Genomic DNA, 20,199 nt, shown 5'->3' with positions numbered 1-20,199 from the left:
GCATGCACAGCCATCTCTCCGGGCACGCCAGCCATTGCCCGTTGCTGTCCTGGGTTCTGGCACATGCAGGCGCCGGCCAGATGATCTTTGCCATGTGCATGCGCGCCAGAAACTGGAACACCAGGTGGCGCACCAGGGAACTGCTCTTCTGATTTCCGGCGCTGCTGTTTCAGCACTTGGTGCCGACAACAATACCATATACAAATGGTGTAGATATCTTTGCATCACTGATCTTTGCTTTTCCTCCGATGCACAGCTGCAGTCAGACATCATTTAATCTAATTATATCAAAGGACCAGTGCTCCTTGTCCTCTGCATTTCTCTGGTAGCCTACTGGATAGCTTCTTAACTGGAAGCTCATGTTGCAATATTGTGCTGACATTGTTCTGACTGGAAATGTCAGTCATTGGTGTGTTTTTTTTCTTAGCAGAAAAATGAAGTGGGTTACTATTTTTATGTCTGTCAAGACAGTTTTTCAATACTTTACATTTAACATGCCGGGTTTCAAATTTATGCTTCTTTCTTGATTTTCACTTATTACCTCTTATTATGATACATGTTTCATATTTAAACGTGTATCAAAATAAATTATTTTAGTGTATTGCATGTTTGTTTTTATAATCTGATTTCAGTGTTATGATCCAATAGCATCCATCCTGAGCAATGAAGAATTTTCAGGTAAGATTCTGCTCTAACATTATACTACCCTCTCAAGATGCCTCCTTGCATACATCATTGTACTGTATGACATTTTTGGGCAGTAACTGAGGGAGTGAATTTTAGCCAAAGTAAAACAGTGGACCATCCTTTAAAGCTAAAGGCAGCATTACCATTTTTCAAGAGTAAAGAGGACATAATGTCAAAGTCCCAACTCATATATCTTGGTAAAAGACATCCTTTCATGGATGTCTTTTTGTTTTGTTTTGTTTTTTGTGTTAAGCACATTTTCAGGTTTACACTGTAGTTTTCATCTCCTTCCACCTACTTCAACTTGGCAAGAAGTTGTGCCATTCATTTCCAACAATCCTAGCCAAGAATGGTAGTACTCAATGGACTGCGCGAAACGGCCAAGAATGGGTTGTGAAAGGCCAAGAATTTAACAGGGAAAAAAAGAGGAAAAGAAGAAGAATAAATGAGAAAAAAACAGTCAGAGGAATTTGTATACCTGGCAAAATGCATAATAAAGATTAATAAAGCAAATTGACAAAATTTATGATAGATAAATGCTGGTTGAAAAGTGGAGGGCTGTATGAGTTCTACTGTGAGAAACAAATGGTGAAAAAACAAAAAATGTTTATTTCTGCCTGATTTTTATATTCAAGTGAAAGTTGGCTAAGTTGGGAGAAACAGAAATGAAGAGAGGTAACTTAAAAACCATGTGGTAAAACAAGAATTGGTCATGAATGAATAGGTGCTAAAATATTGTGACAGAGAGTACAAAAATAAAGCGACTAATAACAAGTATGTTGAGGTGACTTAGTAATACAGCCATACAGATTTGCTCCTGATAACAAGATAATAGGAGCTGTAGTAGTGCAGCGGTTAGAATGAAGCATTGAAGGCTAATTCACTGTTCACTGCCAGGAGTCCGATTTTGACTGGCTCAAGGTTGACTCAGCCTTCCATCCTTCTGAAGTCGGTAAAATAAGAACCCAGATTTTGGGGAGCAATATGCTGACTCTGTAAACCGCTTAGAGAGGGTTGTAAAACACTATGAAGCAGTATATAAGTAAATGCTTTTGCTCTTGCTATAAATTTTATAAATAAAAAACAGGCAGGATGAATGATTGGACTATTTTAAAATATTGAAAGGATTGAAAGGAAAGGAAAAGCAGAAATTGTAATTGGAAGGAACTGAGAAGTTCCTTGGAAAGAAAGCGGTCAAAATTATGAACATCAAGGTTAGTGTATGAAATGGTGTATCGCTGTGGCACAAAGAAGAATAGAAATATATAGAGAAGAATAGCGAATGATGCTGATAAAAATTAGATGTAGCTTTATTTCCTTTTCTTATCTCATGCCTTGATTTCCTTGGCTTAACTCTAGTTTACACCTTTCAGCAGTTTGTGTGAAGGCACTTATCCTGAAAGTGGATAGCATTATGGGTATGACTATATGTTTCCGCTTCCTCACTTTAGGTTTTAATGTGCTTGCCTTCAGATCTGAGATTAAACTAAATTTTGCTAGTTTGTAATCTTGCCTGTGTTTGATATTTCCTTGAATGTTATCGGAATCTCATTGCAACAAAACGTACATTTGTTGTGTCCACATAAACATTTCTGTGACATTCTAATAAATTACTACAGTACTGATCAGGGATTGGATAAAGACGTAATATACATATATATATATATATTGCTTTCCAGAGCCTTTCTTTTCCATGATGTTGGTGGTTACAGAAATGAATTTCTCCTTAGATTTGCAGGTACAGTAGTTGACAGCTTTGGATCATGTTTTTTTTAAAATCCTTCTTATGATGGGTTTGTTGATATTCTTGCTGTTTTTCAGCCTTTCTGTTTAATGTTATAGATTGTTGAATTTCTGTTTGCAGAATTCCAGTTTCTTGGATGAAAGCTGGCAACTTCCAGTAAGAGATATTTAAATTTTCTTTCTTTGATGCCATAATTAATTATGTTCTCCTGTCCTGATTTATAACTCGTAATATTCTGCTGTTGTCTTTTTTACTGATTGTGTGAACCTTAACATTTTCATGACTGGAAAACCAAACTGGCATTTCATCTTTGGGGCTGGAATTTAATTTTTATACTGTCTTACACAGAACTGGCGACAGGGACATAGAACTCTTAGAAATCTGCATTTGGGCATGTTTTTGAATTTGATAATGAGCTTTTAATGTGCTTTCTAATCATGCATGCAACCTCAGTTACAAAAAAAAAAAACTATGTGAAATTTGAGCCTCAAGTTCAAATAATATTGTTTCCATTATCTATGTTTTTGTTGAAATTTTAAGCATTTGTCTTTTAAATTGTATCTAAGGGTTTCGAGCTCTGATTTTTACTGGATCATGGAAATACGCTGTTGGTTTGATAATTGTTCTTAAACTGTATCTGTTATAAACATGTTTATACCCTTTTGTGGAGAGAAAAGATACTATGGTAAGACCAAAATAGTTTCATGCTATCAAATTGAGCCTTAGCCTAAACCGTACTTGATTTACTGCATTAAATTGAGATAGGCTTCTGCATTTGCATAATTATAATTTCTTTACAACTCCTATAGCATGACTAATTGTGAGAGGTGCTGGGAGCAACATATAGCAATGCTATGATTGGTTCCTCCTCTTAGCTCTCAAGATCAAGGATAATTTAATTCAGGTTGTGATGAAACTGAATCTGTCTTAGAATTCCACTTTCTCTACAATTAATGATTTTGTTTCACCCTATAACTGCAATTCTGTTTTTTTCCTTTGTGAATAAATGGAGATTTCAAGGCTTCAGGGACCTTCATAAAGTCCCTTTCAAGTGCTTATGTTCATGGAAACATGCATATATTTTCCCCATATTAGTAAACATGATAGGTATACAAACCATTGATTTATTGTAGTCTTCACCATTTATATATAACTTGAAACTCTTGATTCATTTTTTTCCCTATTAAATACAGTTATCTCCATTACTTTAGTTACATTAGTATTACATTAATTTTGGAATCTTTATAGCTTGTGCATATACAGCTTTATTTATTTATTTATTTTGCATATCATTCAGGTTCTTAACTAATGGTATGTCATCTTAGGCATGAAAAGTGCATATCCCAATCAGCACACCTCTGATATCACTGTTCTGTGTATCTTATATCTAAATACAGTAAGCAGCAAAGGAAATGTCACACGCTCTTATATTACCACTTTCTCAATGTTAGACCTTTTGCTAAGTATTCCATTTATCTTTGTGCATGTGTTACTTACTAGTGTACAGCTGTTATCGTGCTCAACAACTGTCAACTTTATGTAGAACATTTCAAATTAAAGGTTATTATTCTATTGTACAGTTTCTCAAAAGCAAATGTACAATAAACGTAATTTCTTACATTCATACATTTCTTTTACTAAAGATTCTTCTATGCACCCATGTCTGGCATACTATACTTCCCAAACTTTATTCATTGTCATCTTATGAAAAAATAAACTCACCACCCAGGGTGAGTTGACATTTATCTTTATCTCCTGACATCCAGAGCTTAACTGGGCTTTTTTCATCACCTTTTTATATTATTTTATGATGTTACTTATAAAATGCCCAGAGTCACTGAGGTGAGATGGGCAGGTACAAATCAGATAGACAGACAGACTTTCCACCTTCATATTTCATCTCATCTAATGGAAGCTATGTAAGAGTGGTTGTATTTAGAGGCCCTAATGGAAGCAAAATGTCCCATTTTGTCAGTGGTGGTTAGCTTGATGAAGAAGAATTCCTTCAAATGTGCTAGAAGTTCTACTGACAAATCGTGCTTTCCAGGTATGCCAGACTTATGAAACTGTCCCTTGCCGGGAATTGGGAATGGTGCTGAGGTAAGATATTTGACCCTTTCATATATGGCTTTTTGATCCTTGGTTTTAGCAACCATTAAGATCCAATCAATAAAACTTTGGCTGGATTCATAGATCATGCCAAACTATGATTTTTAATTGTGGTTTATTGAATAAACCACAGTATCTGGGTTCACGTACAACAATACATCATAATAAACTATTAAATCTGACTGTTAAGTTTTGGCACACAACACTAAATTAGTTCCATTTTATTTTATGTATTCTGCTCAACTTCTGAGATTTCACTGGACATTGCTCACAAGCTGCTGAAAAGATTTATAAGAAAAGATACTTAGGTAAAAGTTCAGCAATCACCGAGGCTGAAATACTTTCTCAGGTGGATATAATTGGGCCAAGTACTACCATATTGGCTTGTCTATTATGAGGTCGAAGAATCAAGTTCATATGAATGACTTCCAAAAATTGGAAAAGGAGCACAACAAGTTTTCTGTGTATAAATTACCTCCTCCAAATTATAAGTTCTGACCCCTGCCCAATATAACTTTACATGTTATATTTTGAATTTGGTGGTGGATGAGCTAAACAAAATTACCGACAGGAAAACATTTCCTTTCAAAGTTTTGCTACTTTGCTCAAAATTAATGATACAGTATTTTTAACTATTTCCAGAATGTGTTTATATCTTAACAACTTAACCTCTTTGCAATATTTCAACCTAATGCATCTCAAATGGTATGTGGTCCCAAGGAGCTAGTCATTTGAACAGTGGCCTCCTCAATTAATTCAGTACACCTTATCGTATCAATTTTCCACTCCCGTTCCTTTTTCCTAAAAAAAAATTGACATCAGATCTTCATCTTAAGTTAATTTCCACTTACAATATGTAACCAGTTTCAGGGTGTTTTGATCTGCAACTTCCACCATGCCTTAGCACTAGCTTTGCTGGCAGTACAGATGGGAGTGTAATCTAAAACATTCAAACAAAAAAACTGCCTCTACAAGATCTGGTTTCTTAGTCACGTGTCCACTTTGCTGCACAGGCATTTTTGGTCTGGTTTGGATTTTCCCCTCTCACCAATATTTTGTAACATGCTTCAGTTTACCAAAGTATTCAGGTCTGGAAGAAGGATAAGACATTGCATGTTGCTGGGACACTTGCATCAATGGCTTCTGGGCGAAACTCCCTTGGTCTCTTATGGGCCATGGTGGCACAGTGGATAGAATGAAGTATTGCAGACTAATTCTGTTGACTGCCGATTGCCAGCAGTTTGGCAGTTCAAATTTCACCAGTTCAAAGACTTCCATCCTTCTGAGGTCGGTAACATGAGGACTCAGATTGTTGGGGGCAATATGCTGACTCTGTAACCCGCTTAGAGGGCTGTAAAGCACTGTGAAATGGTATATAAGTCTAAGTGCTATTGCTATTATGTGTGTTTGAATTATGACTAATCGGTGCATTATTTTCCTAATGTGCTATCTCCAATCTCATTATTTTTTCCTACTTTCTTTTGTTTGAAGTTTCTAACAATCAAATTCTTCGACAATAGTTATAGCTTCTTCTTCTTTTTATATCAGGTATTTAAATGGACGGATTTTCATTATAGGAGTGCTTCCAAAGAGCCAGGCAGAGGTGGATGAGGTAGTACTAGTAGGAGATGTCATTGATGAAATAAATGGATCTTCCCTGAGGAATGCAGGCAATGGACAGGTATGGGAGGGGGAACACCCTGATCCCTGGAGATGGACGAGGGAAAGTATTGTCTGCTACTTTGACCTGAAAAGAAATGGAAGAGATGGCTGTGCACTGTTGCTATGGGAACTATACTGAACAAAAACTCTTGGGTTTGACCTGGAGATCAAGATGAAAAATCAAGGTGGGAGGGATGAAGAAAAGTACCAGGTTTTAAAAATTCTTTTAATATTTATGAGATTTCTACTTAGGATTGTTAATTAAGATTTTGGAAATGTAAATTTTGGATATTAATGGTTTATTTAAGGACTAAAGAGTTAAAACTGTACCCCACTATTGGCATCCTTTCCCATCCATTTTACCCTTCCAGGAGATTACCTCCTTCAACATAGAATGCTCAGATACACATTTATAAGGTCTGTTGCATGGAGTCATGAAGAAGAATGGGTGGCTTACTTGGAAGAGCGATGCTTAGTATCTGCAATGACCATTCAGTCTACCATATCTTCCTCAGAACAGATGATTCATTTCTACTCTTTATCTCAGGCACAGCATGCTGAGGCATAGGCACCAAGACTGTTTTATACAGTATGTAAAAAAAAATAGGGATAGAGGGAGAGAGAAGGCACTTGTCAAAGCCAAAGAGCACTTTGGAGTAATGGTTCTTAGCATTTCAAAGCATAAAGAATAACAATTAAAATGAAGCATTGCTAAAGAACATGTCCTCTCTTGAACTTTTTAAAGGAAGAGAAGATTTTAAAAAATCATCCAATCTTGTCTGAAGCAGCTATCACTCTCAAATGGTTATGTACAATTTTGTAAAGTAAAAAAAAATGCTTCTCTTAAGGGGTGTGGTCACAACTCGTTGCAGTCTTTACACTAGAAGCCAATTTTAATTCTTTTAGTATATCAACAGCATCTTCCCATTTTATAAAGAGGCAATGATAAGTTTGGTGGGACTGCTCTATTTGCAGAAGTATTGAAAACAAAAGGCTTTAGAAAGAAAAAAGAAAAAAAAAAGAAACTGTTACCCGGGAAGGATAGTCTAAAAGAGACCAACAAGGATATATGGTGGATGAATCCAGAATGATGACAGATCCCAAGGAAGAAATGTGATGGGGAAAGAGAGAGGATGAGAAATATGAATGAGCTTTCCTGGAAGGCGCTAGGAACTGAAGCACTCCGCACTACAACATTTTACTGAAGAATCTATCAGTGATCCACATATTATACCATATTGCAGAGCCAGTCTGATGTAGTGTTGAAGGTGTTAGGCCTCTCAGGTATGAAAGCCAAGTGGGTGACCTCAAGTCAGTCAATCTCCCTCAGCCTAACACATCTTGTTAAAGTGGGGAAAGGCAGATCTATTACTATATTTTCCGTCTTGGTTTATATACCAAAAAAGGTGAGATAAAATAATCCTTGGTGCATGTTAAAAATTCACCAATTGGAGAAGATCACAGAGTATCAAAGTCTGAAAAATCTAAATTGAAAGATTATGGCATAAAATGGTCATAGTAATCCCAGTGGTTATTGGCACACAGTTATTGGGACTCACCATAATAACATGCTAGCAAAAGACATGCTAACTCTTACATGCTCAGTGATAACAAACTTTGATCCTATGCTATGGTTTCTAATCACTAGGAAAATACCCAGTCAGTAAGTTAACAAGCTTCACTGACATATCCTAGTAGTAATCAGAGTGACCATTTAGATCAGCTTTTCCTGGCTCCAGATTTATTACAAGGACAGGGAATAATTAATCTAGTGGATGATGTTAGGAGGCCTTTGCTGATCATCCATGTATCTGTTCGTTGCAGGCTGGTTCAGTACTGCAGAAGCTGAAAGGCAAACCACTAAGCTTTCGCTTAATCCGGTGGAAATGGCATGATGGAGGAATGTTCAAGCCATTATTGCCCTATCTAAAAGTTCTCAGAGAAAAAATCCCCAGCTTCCAACTCCAACATGAGCACAAACCTAAAGAAGAGAATGAGGAGCGAAGTTTGCAAGGAGGCAGGTAGTGGCTACTCAGGACAATCATGAAAACAAAAGTGTGGCAGATTTTCACAAGTCCTACCTCATCACCACTGTTTGGGTGCATCGGTTATTCCCCAAATCTAACCCACTGGTCCTTCACCTGCTGCAGTTTGTAGTCTCTGGCCTGAGAGGGAATCCTGGAAGGGAGCCAGCCTCTTTCAAACGTCAGACAAAGGGTGGTGGACGCACATATTTTTGAATATCCCTCCTGAAACAGAGGTCCAACAGATCTCACAAACCTCATTTCTGGTGGTTACAGAAAAGATGGAGTTATAGGTTGCACTGACTCATCAGCAAATTGTAGATGCACTAGGAGAGTGCTATGGGGACCTTCAGTTTTAGAAGATCCCCATAGAAAAACCCACTTTTCACTTGAAAAATTTTTTCTCACTTTTCCCACTGTTCTCTTGGAAAACCTACTCATGGTTTGACTAGCTGTTACAATAAAGGTAGTAGATTTGGAATAAAGATGGAAAACAGTCTTTAATTGAGGCGGGCCGCTTATGGTCAGGTTCTGATTTCTTTGTGCTATCATTTGCTGTAGGCAGAGCAAAGTAATGCTTTATGGCATTTGTAAGAGAATATACACAATTTCTTCTGAGTGCAGAAAGAATTAGATTTAGAGAAGATATCATAATATAAGCATTGCTTTCTTATAAAGCTGCATCAACTATGACAGGGAAGTCATAGAAGCACAATCATGTTGGAAAATAGCCAGCTAATGGCCTAGGAAATGCTATTCTGTTGCTTAAAACACTTTTTTCAGCCTGTTCTCATACAAGCTGCTTCTTTAGCACCCATATGGTATAATGGAGATCTCCCTCCTGCTCCCCTTCTGGAACTACAAGATTCAGTGGAAGGGAAATGTTTTGCATTGTGGAATGTGAATGGCACAGGCCATGTTTATACGGCTTATTCTATAGAATGTATCCCAAACTGGGAAAGATCAACTTCTCCCATTCACCATTTTCATCTATTATTATGAAGAAAACTAAGAATGCAGTTTTGCATTTCTCCATCACATGTGTGGCATGCCAGCTAGGTTTTACTCAGCTGCCTTGTATAAATTTGCTGGTGATGATATAGCTCAGCTCTCCGGAAGTGTCTGGGATGCAGTTGTGGATCCTGGGAATTGCAGTCTGAATACTAAATAAATATTTCCTTACTGGCAGTATACAAAATTAATTTAGTGGAACGCACCCCTGTTCCTGAAGTAGGGAAGAAGTCCATGAAAGCTAGGTAGGAACGCAGAACTGTCCCTATAGGTGCATGCACTGAGGCAAAAGACTGGGAGTATCTCAGCAGATCGTTTCCTAGTCTTCAGAGATTTGAGCTAAAATCTCAGCAATAAAAAGAACACTTTGGATTACTTAGTATTCTCTCTCATTATTTGAGTGTATGTCTACGGTTCAGACTTGGCGAAAGTCTGCTCCCATAATATCAGGCTCCACTCAATTTTCAATAGTTTTTAGTAGTTGTTATCCACTGTAACATTTTTGTTGTTCTTGTTTTTTCATAGTTATTATCAACTGTATTTATTTTACTTTAACTGATCAATATAAGAGGCACCCTATTAACATATATATGTCCTTCTTAGAAAAACAGAGCTTTTAGTTTCTGTCCTGACAATATTAAGACCATTGTTAGTGAGACATGATAGAAGTACTGTCTGCTACTAGTAGAACTACTCTTCCTCTGCTGTCAGTAAGGACTACTGATTGAGAGGCTGGGGAAACAAGCATAGCTCTTCAGTCCTAAACTTCTGTGAAGGCAACTTCAGTTTGCTTTTGGAACTTTTTCACATGCTGCATCCTGATATGAAAATAAAGAAACTTTGCCAATTTCTTGAACTAATTGTTTAATCTTCTCTCTCCATAGACTCCTGTATAATCTGCGGTACTTAGGCCAGGCCAATGTAGGAAAGGTGAGACCATGTTTCTAAAGAGAAAAGGGGGGTTGTTCAGTTTTCAATACTACTTTTACGCCTGCATTTTTCTCACTTTTTTTTTTCATCTCTTGGTTTCTTTTCCAGTATGGAGGCAAAGACATATTAGACATAGGCATACCCATGGTGTTAGATAAGCATTTACCACAGCAGGTAAGATTCATGCTGGGAATAAGAGATGAATGTTTTATCAAACTACTTTCTTTTCCTCTTAAATCGTTAGCTCAAGTTATGCTTTTTAAATAAAGAAGCAGATGGAATCTTGATCACTTCAGCCCATTGTGATGGCAATCTTGATAATTTAATTAATAGTCAGATAGGGATTTAGATGATAGGGCTATTTGAAATGAGAAAACACTACAGTGATAAGGCTTATGTTTTAGATTAAAAAAAAACATGTTCTGTGTAACAAATTCTGTGAAGAAAAATGTCTCCCTTAGGTCGCTAAATTAAAGGCAGAACGTGGCTGAACTTTTGTTTTTAATGGAAAATGCCTTGAGAAGTGCCATTAAGTCATGTATGAGAAGTAAATCAAGTATCAAAATTTTCTAGTTTAAGAACTAATGGAAGTCCACCGTTTGAGGCAGGTATACACAAATGCCCCTTTTGTAGCACATTTACTGACTGAACACCTCAGTGACCGTTTTGCTTTCATTTAGTATTTCATGAAGGCATGAAAATACGTAAGCTTATAGGGAAGCTGATATTACTGAAGCTCAGATATGGATTTTATTCTGTTGCACGACGGTGAGTTCAACCCAGTACATTTAGCAATTCATTTTCATGCAAGTGAATTTCTCTTTGATCATCCATACCTTTCCAATTGACTCCAGACCTCTTCATCTTTTGGAACAGATTTTTTATAGTAAGGGAGAATCTATTTCATCAGCTGTTTCTATTCTGTGGACGGACCAGTTGCAAAAGCTCATTGTTTTCTCCCATATGTCATTTAAAAAAAAGATTGAAAATTATGGTGGATTAAGGTGGCCTCATACTTCATCCTCTCTTGCCAGGCCTTCATATTATATGCATATATTCACATTCAGAAATGGGAGGCAACAGTGGGCATGGAGGTGCCTCAATTAGTGCATTGCTTTCATTATCAATTATCTAACAAACGCTATTCCTGACAACAACTGGCCTTGCAGAAATTTGCTGCTAACTGAGATGAACAATAGATTCTTCTATTAGATTATGGTTGCTTCAGGGATAGCAAAAGGGAGGGAAGGAGATGGGCAGTTAAGAAGTGTAAAATATGAATGAATGACCAAGTAGGGAAATGATACAGCTCCTTCCACATTAGGCATGCCAGGCACGGGGTGGGGGGTGGGGGCGGGATGTCTAATAGATTCCCTGTGGAAGGGTAGCAATCACCTCTACAAGCACAGCCAAGTAATAGAGCCTGTCTGTTACAGTCGCAAGTTATAGTGGTACTTACGTGAGGTGCCCATCTGGCTTAATGACCCCAATCCCTGCTATCTCTGTTGGGGTCATTAGTAGACCACAGGGTGCCTCAGGGATGGGGAAAGCTCTGAGTGACCTATCGCAGGCCCAAGCCCACACTGCAGTACCTCCCCAGCTCACATATGGCCTGCCCCAGGCCCCCAGGGCCTTCTTCACCCCCTGAGGTACCCCATGCTCTGCTTTCTGCCCCACTGAGTTGCCACAGGCCTTGGGCCTGCTGTGCTACCCTGCTGGGTTCCACACCTTCCTCCTCACCCTCCTGTCACATCTCAGTCACTTTTTCTGCAGATCTTCTGGAAGCAACCAATCCGCAATGTGGACTTCCAACACAGAGGTGGCATGGCACCATTCCAGAAGTAGGCACCACTGTGGGAGTAGCTACAATGATTGTGCCTGCTCTAAAATGGTGGCTGATCCCAGAATGGTGCCGTTGGCCTCCCTACTTTATACAGAGGCCGAGGGGCACAGCAGTTGGATCTCCTTCCCAAACATGATCTCCATAGAATATCTATGGAAAAGGTAAATAACTGACTTGTGTTGAGGGGTGGAGAGGAGGGTGTGGGACCTAGTGGGTGTCTCTGCTGTCAGTTGATAAGGGCAGGCAGATTGTTTAAGTACCCAAATTTCATTCATGCTATAGTGGTCATAACTTTGGGCAGGTGTCGCAAATCCTTTCATTCAGCAATGACATAATTTCAAACAGTCGCTGAATGAAACCTCGTAAGTTAAGGACCACTGGTGCAATAAAATAGAATTAACTCATCAGGTTGTGATTCTTATTTGGTTTACCCCACGAGGCTGACAGTGTACTTTAAAAGCCTCTGACATGGTTGCAAGCAAGATGGCTAATCCCCTCATCTCCCAGTGCTCAACCCCACAGAAAACTGCTGGCCTGTGATCTCCATGCAGGGCAGTGGTGGGATTCATATTTTTTTTTACTACTGGTTCTGTGGGCGTGGTGTGGTGGGCCTGGCAGGGGAAGGATACTGTCAAATCTCCAGTCAAAGATGGTATTTGCCAGTTCTCTGAACTACTCAAACTTTCCACTCCTGGTTCTCCAGAACTGGTCAGAACCTGCTGAATACCAACTCTGATGCAGGGAGCAGCCGTGTGAACGCATGTGGGAATTGCTCATCTTCTCTGTATCTAAGAGGAAGAGGTTCCAAGGAACCAGCCTAGACACAGGCTGCTTGATCTTTGCCATGATCACCTGTTCTATGTTCGCAGAGCTGTCTTCCGTTTGCCATACTTCTCCTGGAAGTCCGAGAAGAAGAAAGTTTTATGAGATGAGCAGGAGAAACCTGGTGTCCCTCCTCCCTCTTCTCCAGAAAAGCTATGCCACATCCCACCTGCTGATTTCTTCCTTCCCTTTGTAACCATGTAATTGCTGCCATATTCGAATCCAATGCAGCATACCCAACCTGTCCCTCTCCCCGTCTTCACCTAAACTTTCTTTGCTATGCAATTTCTCCCTCTCTTTGATTTTTTACCATTAGACACTGCCATCCAGCTACCCTTCTTTTTCCATCCTCTCCTCCATACCATATCTCTCCTTTCTGCTGCTTATCCCTGGACATGTCTTCCAGAATTTGCACATTATGCCTGGAAAAAAACATCTGGGCTTGAGTCTGGGCACAGACAGCTCAGTCCTGACTGGCCTATGGCAGTACAAGCATGGAATATTTTGCATAGACTGGTAGCCCTCAAATCACAACTGTAATTAATGGTGCCTGCCCATTACAGTTGTAAGTTGTGAGGGTCTTAAAACGAGCCATCATGTGACCAAACCCCATTTTTCAAACTTTTTTGTGGTGTCTATGGAGAGTCTCAGTCATCCAGATCATGCTGTCCCAAGGGTGCTTTACACAAAAGGCAGCTGGACTTTTCGCCTCTCATCCAGTTCTCAAGAAGGTTCTTGGATGAGAAGCGAAAACATCTTCAAAGAAAAACCAGAAAATCGAGTTGCCTCTTGAAAAAAGCACCTTTGGGACTTTTTTTTTTTCATGATGGTCATTTGAACGAACACAGCAGTTGTTAAGTGAACACAGTGGTCGTAAAGTGAACACCTCCATCCTAAAGCGAACGTTGCAGCCATAAAGCAAACGTTGTGGTTGTTAAATGACCCCCTTGTTCGCTATGGGATATTTCCCCCCCCCCAAATTAGAAGTAAGTGGCAGTTTTTGGTCAAAAATGTGGTAAATTGTGGTTTTGTGACCATGGAATGCTGCAGACAGCCATAAATGTAGGCCGGTTGCCAAGCACTTAAAATGCATGGGGGCGGGGACTGCCATTAGAACTTTGGAACTGAGTTGTAAGTACTTTCTGGGAGGGGGGGGGCGGAATCTGTCATGATTTGAAATAGTTGCTAAGTGACCCGTCACAAGTTGAGGACTACCTGTGCCCCTGTTTTAGTTCAGTATCCCTTTTTTCCCTGGTTTTGAAAAGTTTAAGGAACATAAATCTAGGTCACTCTGGCAATGCTACCCAGCAAAATCCATCAAATGGATGTAATCTTGAAGAATTTTCAGCTGTCAGAAAGAACTGCAGAACTGTAATAAGTAGAATATGTTTATATTATCCCAGCCAGTGTTTATCAATGGTGAAAATTGTAGCCAAAACATCTAAAGGAAGATGCTAATTGCCTGTCCGGGTTTACTTGTAATTTAAGTGAAGGCTGACTTTGGCAGCCAGTATTGAGCTGGACTGGCTTGTTCAACTTGTCTCACCCAAATATTATAGCTATGGCAATCCCAAATTGCTCATTTGCCTGTGTAGGTTTTTAATGATCTAGATATCAAGTCAATGCAAACATTCAATCCTTGCTCTGCCATATGGCAGAAATGTGATCAGCTGCCTATTTACCACCACTGGGCAGGTATAAAAATACATTTTTCCAGTCTATGTGTTGCTCATTTAGCTGAAAAAGTAGTAAACATTAGCTCTCAGATGCATCAGGATGGTTTTTAAAGGCCTAAGGAGAACATTTTCCTCAATATAGGGTAGAAAGGTAAAGTGAACCCAATAGGTCAAAGTTCATCACTTTTTTTGGCTAAGGTTGCCACGGTTGAATATGTAATGTAATAAACTGAAACTGCTATACATTGCATTCGGTATAGATAGAACTCTTTAAAAGTCATGCTGTTACATTAATTAAACTTTTAAGGGTTGGTTTTCATTTTTTTTCATATACCTGCAGAAATGATTGTGTTAGCTCTTTAAGTGGTAAATTCACTGATCTGTAAAGTGATTCAGCTGAAGTTATGTTAGCTATGTTGCTATGACGTGGTCTGGGTGGAAGGAAGAAGCAGGAAAAGAAAATTGGAAACAGGTTCAATTTTAAGTTTCTTTTAGGGACACTTTGTCACTTAATAGCATTAACAGTTGTAATGTTATTTCTTCAGGAAATTTTATTCGATGTGAAAGAAACTGAAGTAATTGTTCAACACAAAACAACTTCAAAGGTTAGAATGTTTGCCAATTGTGCTTGATCATGCCTTTTCAATAATTTATTGCCTTTACTTTTTATAGTCTGGGATGCACACTTGAAATAGATGCTGGAAATGTTTTTAAGGGTAGTTATTTTTAATTGTAGATATAGTATTTTTTTGTCTCGACATTTAATAAAAATAATTCCCCCAAAATTAGCTTTGACCAAATGTATTAACTGAGAATTGTTGCCATTTTCAGGTTCTTTTCCGTTATTGTTACACAGACATTTCCTGTGTGGGACGCCCTCTGGATAGCCACAGTCTCTTTGCTTTCTGTAGCTTGTAAGTTTTATTTTGAAAAACCATCCACATGACGACATTGCAAGACTATATTTACCAGTCCCATTAATCATGTAGTAGTGGTACTAGTCATAATAGAACCATAGTAGTAGTAATTTTTAATGTAGGGTGTATCCATCAATTACATTCAAATACTTCCGTGTGTCTTTTACTAACAATATAGGAATCTTAAGGATTTCCTTATTGGACTTTGTGAATCATGCTACCTGTTTAGCACATACTCTACATGTTCCCTTCCACATAGAATGTTATCCTGAATACACTGGATTGTTGATAAACTAGCTCATACCCAATCCTGCATGAAAAAACCAAGTAATTCATTTTGATAGTCTGGTTTTTCACTTAGATCCATTAGAGGAATGCTATTATGTTCGGGCAATTAGTCCTATGCCATCTTAAAACGTATTGGATATCTAAAGTTACCATCTTTATTTTATAGAGCTTCACCTAACTCTCCAGAAGATAGCACTTTTGATTGCCTAGTTTTTGAAACAAATTCTAAAGAGGAAAGTAAGGAAATCATCAAACGGATTGGTAAGGAATATGCTTTGAAATACGTGTTATAGTAAAGGCTGTTGTATTTCGTCAAGGTATATTACTCTGTACTTCACAGCTTTGTCTCTTCTGCAACTTTCTTCCATTTAGGCATTTTCCAGAATACATAGGTTGGAATGGGCTGTTGTATTAATCAGTCTCTTGTTGGATTAATAAAATCCTGCTAAACTAACCCATAAACGTCCCAAGTATATACAGCATAAAGCTATTAGTTCTTTGATATGATCACTTTGGTTAGGCTTTTAAATTAATCCATTCTTTACATTTCAGATACCTGTATAATGGCGTGATAGTTTAAAGAAATAAAAAAGTAGACCAAGACAGCATATTAATACGTGGTCCTGTAGTATTTGATGTCTGAAGTTTTCCAAACTTATATCAACTTGTTTCATTGTTGGGAGTAAACATCCCTGGAAAAACTAAAATCCAAACTGTTCTTTAGATAGGGTTCGTAAACAATGCTAGCAACTACATATCTAGCATGAAAGTGTTTATGAATATAGCAGTAAGCTATCTGTAATGTGTCCAAAAAAATAATTCAAGTCATGACAAATTGTGTTTGTTTCTTTAGCTGCTGGATTTAAACATACAGAGTGGTTTGTCTGACAGATGTGATGTTCTGCCGCTGGGCTTCTATCTACTTTTGGAGCCTCACTGGCCTGCTAAAGTCTGTTATCAATCAGTGGTATCTTGAATGTGTCAACTCTTGGATTGTGGAGTCGCTTGGTGCAGATTAATATTCTGTCCAAATACAATTGTTCTAGATAAATCAAACAGAAGACTCAACTGCTTTTTCAAATGTTTACATTGCCAATTTTCAAAATGGAATAAAATCAAGCTGAAGCAATAGATTGTTTGCACAAGGTAGCATATCTACATCGAAAACAAGACCAGTTTGATAGAACAAATCAAATAACTGAACAGTTTCTCAGCAGGCAACTTTACAATTTTCATTATATTTAAAATACCCATTATGGGTTACCTAATAAGTAAGACAAAACCCTAAAACAACCTGTAAATTTATATTCTCAAACAATGGGTTGAAATACCTGGAACAGCTTTTAAGAGGCAGCACAGAAAGCTGGACTGCTCTTACCTAGTTTCATTTCCATGAGTCATCTAATTAGTCTAGAAACAAGGCTGAAATAATTTTGTAAGCTAAGAAATTGAGTAGCATTTCCTAGTTCCTAAACTATTCAGTAAATATGTCAAAATCAGAAAGACTATTCACTGAGTTACATAATTGCTGCAAACTATTACTGCAATTGGGGATAAATACAAAGCATAAACATGCTTCAACTTGATTTAAGCATAAACCCAAGTAGAAATGCTACTTTTCCCACAACAATGACAGGACTCATGTGAATGTAAAACATTTAATTTAAAAATGTTGACACTACAATATATAAAATAGCTATTATAAATGCACATAGTGTATTCTATAGCTGCCAGGTTTACGGTTTTTTTGTTTTTTTTTTAGGAAACTGTAAGTTACACTGTGGTTAAGACTTGTACTTTACCCTTCAGTAAGTCCACATTCTGTCACAGTGATGTATGGTCAGACTTAACAGCCCCAATTGTTAAACACTTGAATCAAGTTATAACCAGTTTTATTGCAAAAGGACCCTGTACACATTTATATCAGTTCTAGTACCTTACAATTTTAGCTACCCAACAAGTCATTAACATACAGAAACATGCATGAAAAGCAAGAAAGATCACCCATCCCTTCTGCATATTAGCAACTTGTCACTACTGAGCAACAGGGCTCACATCACTGAGTTTTATGTGAATAGTCACTGTTAGCATTCATCCTGAGTGAAAGATGGAATGACTTAAGTACAAATGTAACATATTATAAACAATTTCATACAAAAAAAAGTCACAAATTGAAACCAAAGTATTTTACAGAATTTACTACAAAACACCATAAAAACTGCTTTCTTTTAAGCCCTCTCTCCCCGTATCCTACGAGCCAACTGGATGTCTTTGGGCATAATGGTAACTCTCTTGGCATGGATGGCACAGAGATTTGTGTCTTCAAACAGACCCACCAGATAGGCTTCACTAGCCTCCTAATGTGAAAGATTTAAAAAAAAACAAACAAGATATTGGTTAGACATTAATCTGCAAGGACATATTATTCCTTTCCCCACATAGAAGAATAGTACTTGAATAGGTTCATACCTGCAGTGCACCAATGGCTGCACTCTGGAACCTTAGGTCTGTCTTGAAATCTTGGGCAATCTCCCTTACGAGCCTCTGAAATGGAAGCTTGCGAATCAAAAGTTCTGTTGACTTTTGGTAACGGCGAATTTCACGCAGTGCCACAGTACCAGGTCTAAAGATGGGGAGAGAGAGAGAAAAAAAAAAGGAGTAAGGCAGTCTCTGTTCACAGCATATAACAATTCCAGAAAATTTCTAAGTACTCCTTTCAAAATAGTTTCAAAGAAGTAAAAATACACGACAGAATCTTGGTAGGGTTGATTGGGTGCTGACAACAGCTCTCCAAGACATTTATAATTAAAGCAAGGCTAAGGCTAAAATCACAGCAACAAAAGACGCTAACTTTGTTACAACATACACCACTCCCTTCTTAATCCTTTTATTTCTACAGATCAGTTTGGCGGTTGTCCTAAAACACACATTCCAGGATTGTTTTGTCTTATTACCTGTAGCGATGAGGTTTTTTGACTCCACCAGTAGAGGGGGCGCTTTTCCGAGCAGCTTTAGTAGCCAGCTGTTTACGTGGAGCTTTGCCACCAGTGGATTTACGGGCAGTCTGCTTGGTACGGGCCATTTTTCTTCACTCTTCTGAAAAAGAAAATAAATGCGATGGACGGACGCGGCAGCTTTCTCCAAATTCCCGACGGTCGATCTGGAGCAGAGTGGGCTTTCCGGCACTTCAGCCTCTTCTCTATTCGCGGTTCCCCCCCGCCCCCCCCTGACGGAAACGCTGTGGCGGGAGGGGAACGGCAGCGGCAGAGGTCGGGGGGAGTCATCGTCCTCCATGCGGGCACAGGGCCAAGGAGGTTCAGCCCGCGCGGCGCACCGCCAGGAACCGCGCTCGCTCTCCTGCTTGCTTGCCCACGCGCGACGCCGGAGAGGAAGCTCGTCCCTTCCCTTCTGTTCCCAGCTCCGGTAACTATCGCCGACGTTAAGTCTCCGGCCCTCCCTTAAGCAGCCGATGCAGAACAAAGCGGCCTTCCACCTCTTTCCTCCACCTTATTTGTCACGAAATTTGCTCCCCAAAGCATGGAGACCCTCTTTCTTTTCCCCGCTCTCACTGTCCCCCCCAACCTTCCCTCCCAGCCGAAACTCACCTCTTTCGGGAACAAATCCTTTAGAGAAAAAAAAAAACACTTCCGCTGTAAATACACAAATAGCACGTACTACACAACCTGCGAAGAAACCTTAACTGTCTCCTCCCTCTGCTGGGACGCTACTTTTATAGAGGGAGGGAACCTAAAACGTCATGACGACACAATACAGACACGCAACGCGCGGAGCTATTGGCATCTGCTTTCGCCGGCGCCATGACGTTAGCTGATACAAAGACAGTTTCCCCGCATCCTGCATGCGATTGGATGGAAGCTCGAAACCCGATTGGTTATTAAAATTGCGCGCCTATTGGCTACCGTGGGCCGGAGCAAACCAATTACAATTGCAGTGAAGCCGGGGCTTCTGATTGGACAACAGAAAACATGGTTTGGATCCTACTTTTTGTTGCAAAGCTCTACAATGGAAAGTCAATGGGAAAGAAAAGCAGCCCGTTCTGAGTACCCTGAACTCAATGGGGAGGGCAAATTAGAGGAAACACAGCCTGGCAAATACGAAGGGAAAGTGAAATGATAGCAGAGGTAGGAGTAATAGTTGACTGTACCTGACGTTCATTAGCCGTCATATCCAATTTTATTTTTTCAAAGTTTCTTTACGTTATCTATAAATAAGGAACATTTATAAAGTTCAGTTAACTTTTCATTTCATTTGCCTAATACTTTTAATATAACTAACACATACCAAGGTTTCTTAATTTTTAAATCATCAAATAACATGAAATATAGAATTGGTTTGTATATTTTATTAGTAAAACTAACAGACCATTATCTAGTTATCATGATTAAATAACCATCTATATGGCCTGCTGCACATTTACAAAATGACAAAAAACAGGTCAGTCTGATTACAAAAAATCAAGCTAGAC

The 20,199-nt window shown here is 38.8% G+C and overlaps 2 protein-coding genes across 6 annotated transcripts in view; one reads left to right on the top strand and one right to left on the bottom strand.

The window, feature by feature from the left end:
• The window catches only part of LOC113437151 (uncharacterized), a 28,820-nt gene extending 10,115 nt beyond the window's left edge, over positions 1-18,705 (top strand). Inside the window, exons 5-16 of one of the 4 annotated variants that reach the window (XM_026702010.2) lie at positions 633-678; positions 2,367-2,425; positions 2,552-2,587; positions 4,479-4,531; positions 6,089-6,221; positions 8,027-8,223; positions 10,122-10,167; positions 10,276-10,341; positions 15,054-15,113; positions 15,340-15,422; positions 15,880-15,974; positions 18,613-18,705. In XM_026702010.2, the coding sequence (XP_026557795.1) occupies positions 633-678; positions 2,367-2,425; positions 2,552-2,587; positions 4,479-4,531; positions 6,089-6,221; positions 8,027-8,223; positions 10,122-10,167; positions 10,276-10,341; positions 15,054-15,113; positions 15,340-15,422; positions 15,880-15,974; positions 18,613-18,689 (951 nt within the window). In that variant the 3' untranslated portion in view covers positions 18,690-18,705. Of the gene's footprint in view, positions 1-632; positions 679-2,366; positions 2,426-2,551; positions 2,588-4,478; positions 4,532-6,088; positions 6,222-8,026; positions 8,224-10,121; positions 10,168-10,275; positions 10,342-11,940; positions 12,146-15,053; positions 15,114-15,339; positions 15,423-15,879; positions 15,975-16,265; positions 16,543-16,566; positions 16,845-18,612 lie in introns of those variants that run through there. The other 3 variants (XM_026702011.2, XM_087924865.1, XM_087924866.1) reach the window with 3 other exon arrangements.
• H3-3B (H3.3 histone B) lies at positions 16,783-19,418 on the bottom strand. Of its 2 annotated transcripts, none has more exons than XM_026702017.2 (4): positions 19,319-19,418; positions 18,668-18,809; positions 18,183-18,336; positions 16,783-18,070 (listed from the first exon to the last, which is right to left on the bottom strand). In XM_026702017.2, exons 2-4 carry the CDS (start codon positions 18,793-18,795, stop codon positions 17,942-17,944), a joined length of 411 nt encoding a protein of 136 aa, XP_026557802.1. In that variant the 5' UTR covers positions 18,796-18,809; positions 19,319-19,418; the 3' UTR covers positions 16,783-17,941. The 2 variants fall into 2 exon arrangements, with proteins under 2 accessions (XP_026557802.1, XP_087780993.1); XM_087924867.1 differs by having other exon boundaries at positions 19,389-19,418.
• Between the last annotated feature and the right edge of the window lie 781 nt (positions 19,419-20,199).

Source organism: Pseudonaja textilis, chromosome 2 (genome assembly GCF_049901715.1).
Source record: "Pseudonaja textilis isolate UNSWEBS1 chromosome 2, rPseTex1.2, whole genome shotgun sequence".
Classification (NCBI taxonomy): domain Eukaryota; kingdom Metazoa; phylum Chordata; class Lepidosauria; order Squamata; family Elapidae; genus Pseudonaja; species Pseudonaja textilis.
Note: the sequence above shows the minus strand (reverse complement) of the source record. Positions and strands in the feature narration are given on the sequence as shown.

Excerpts from the sequence above, each read along its gene's own strand:
- H3-3B (XM_026702017.2), bottom strand. The coding sequence starts at position 18,795 with ATGGCCCGTACCAAGCAGACTGCCCGTAAATCCACTGGTGGCAAAGCT. Across the intron at positions 18,337-18,667 it reads AAAAAACCTCATCGCTACAG|ACCTGGTACTGTGGCACTGC; the intron begins GTAATAAGACAA and ends CCCCATCTTTAG. Across the intron at positions 18,071-18,182 it reads CAGCCATTGGTGCACTGCAG|GAGGCTAGTGAAGCCTATCT; the intron begins GTATGAACCTAT and ends CTTTCACATTAG.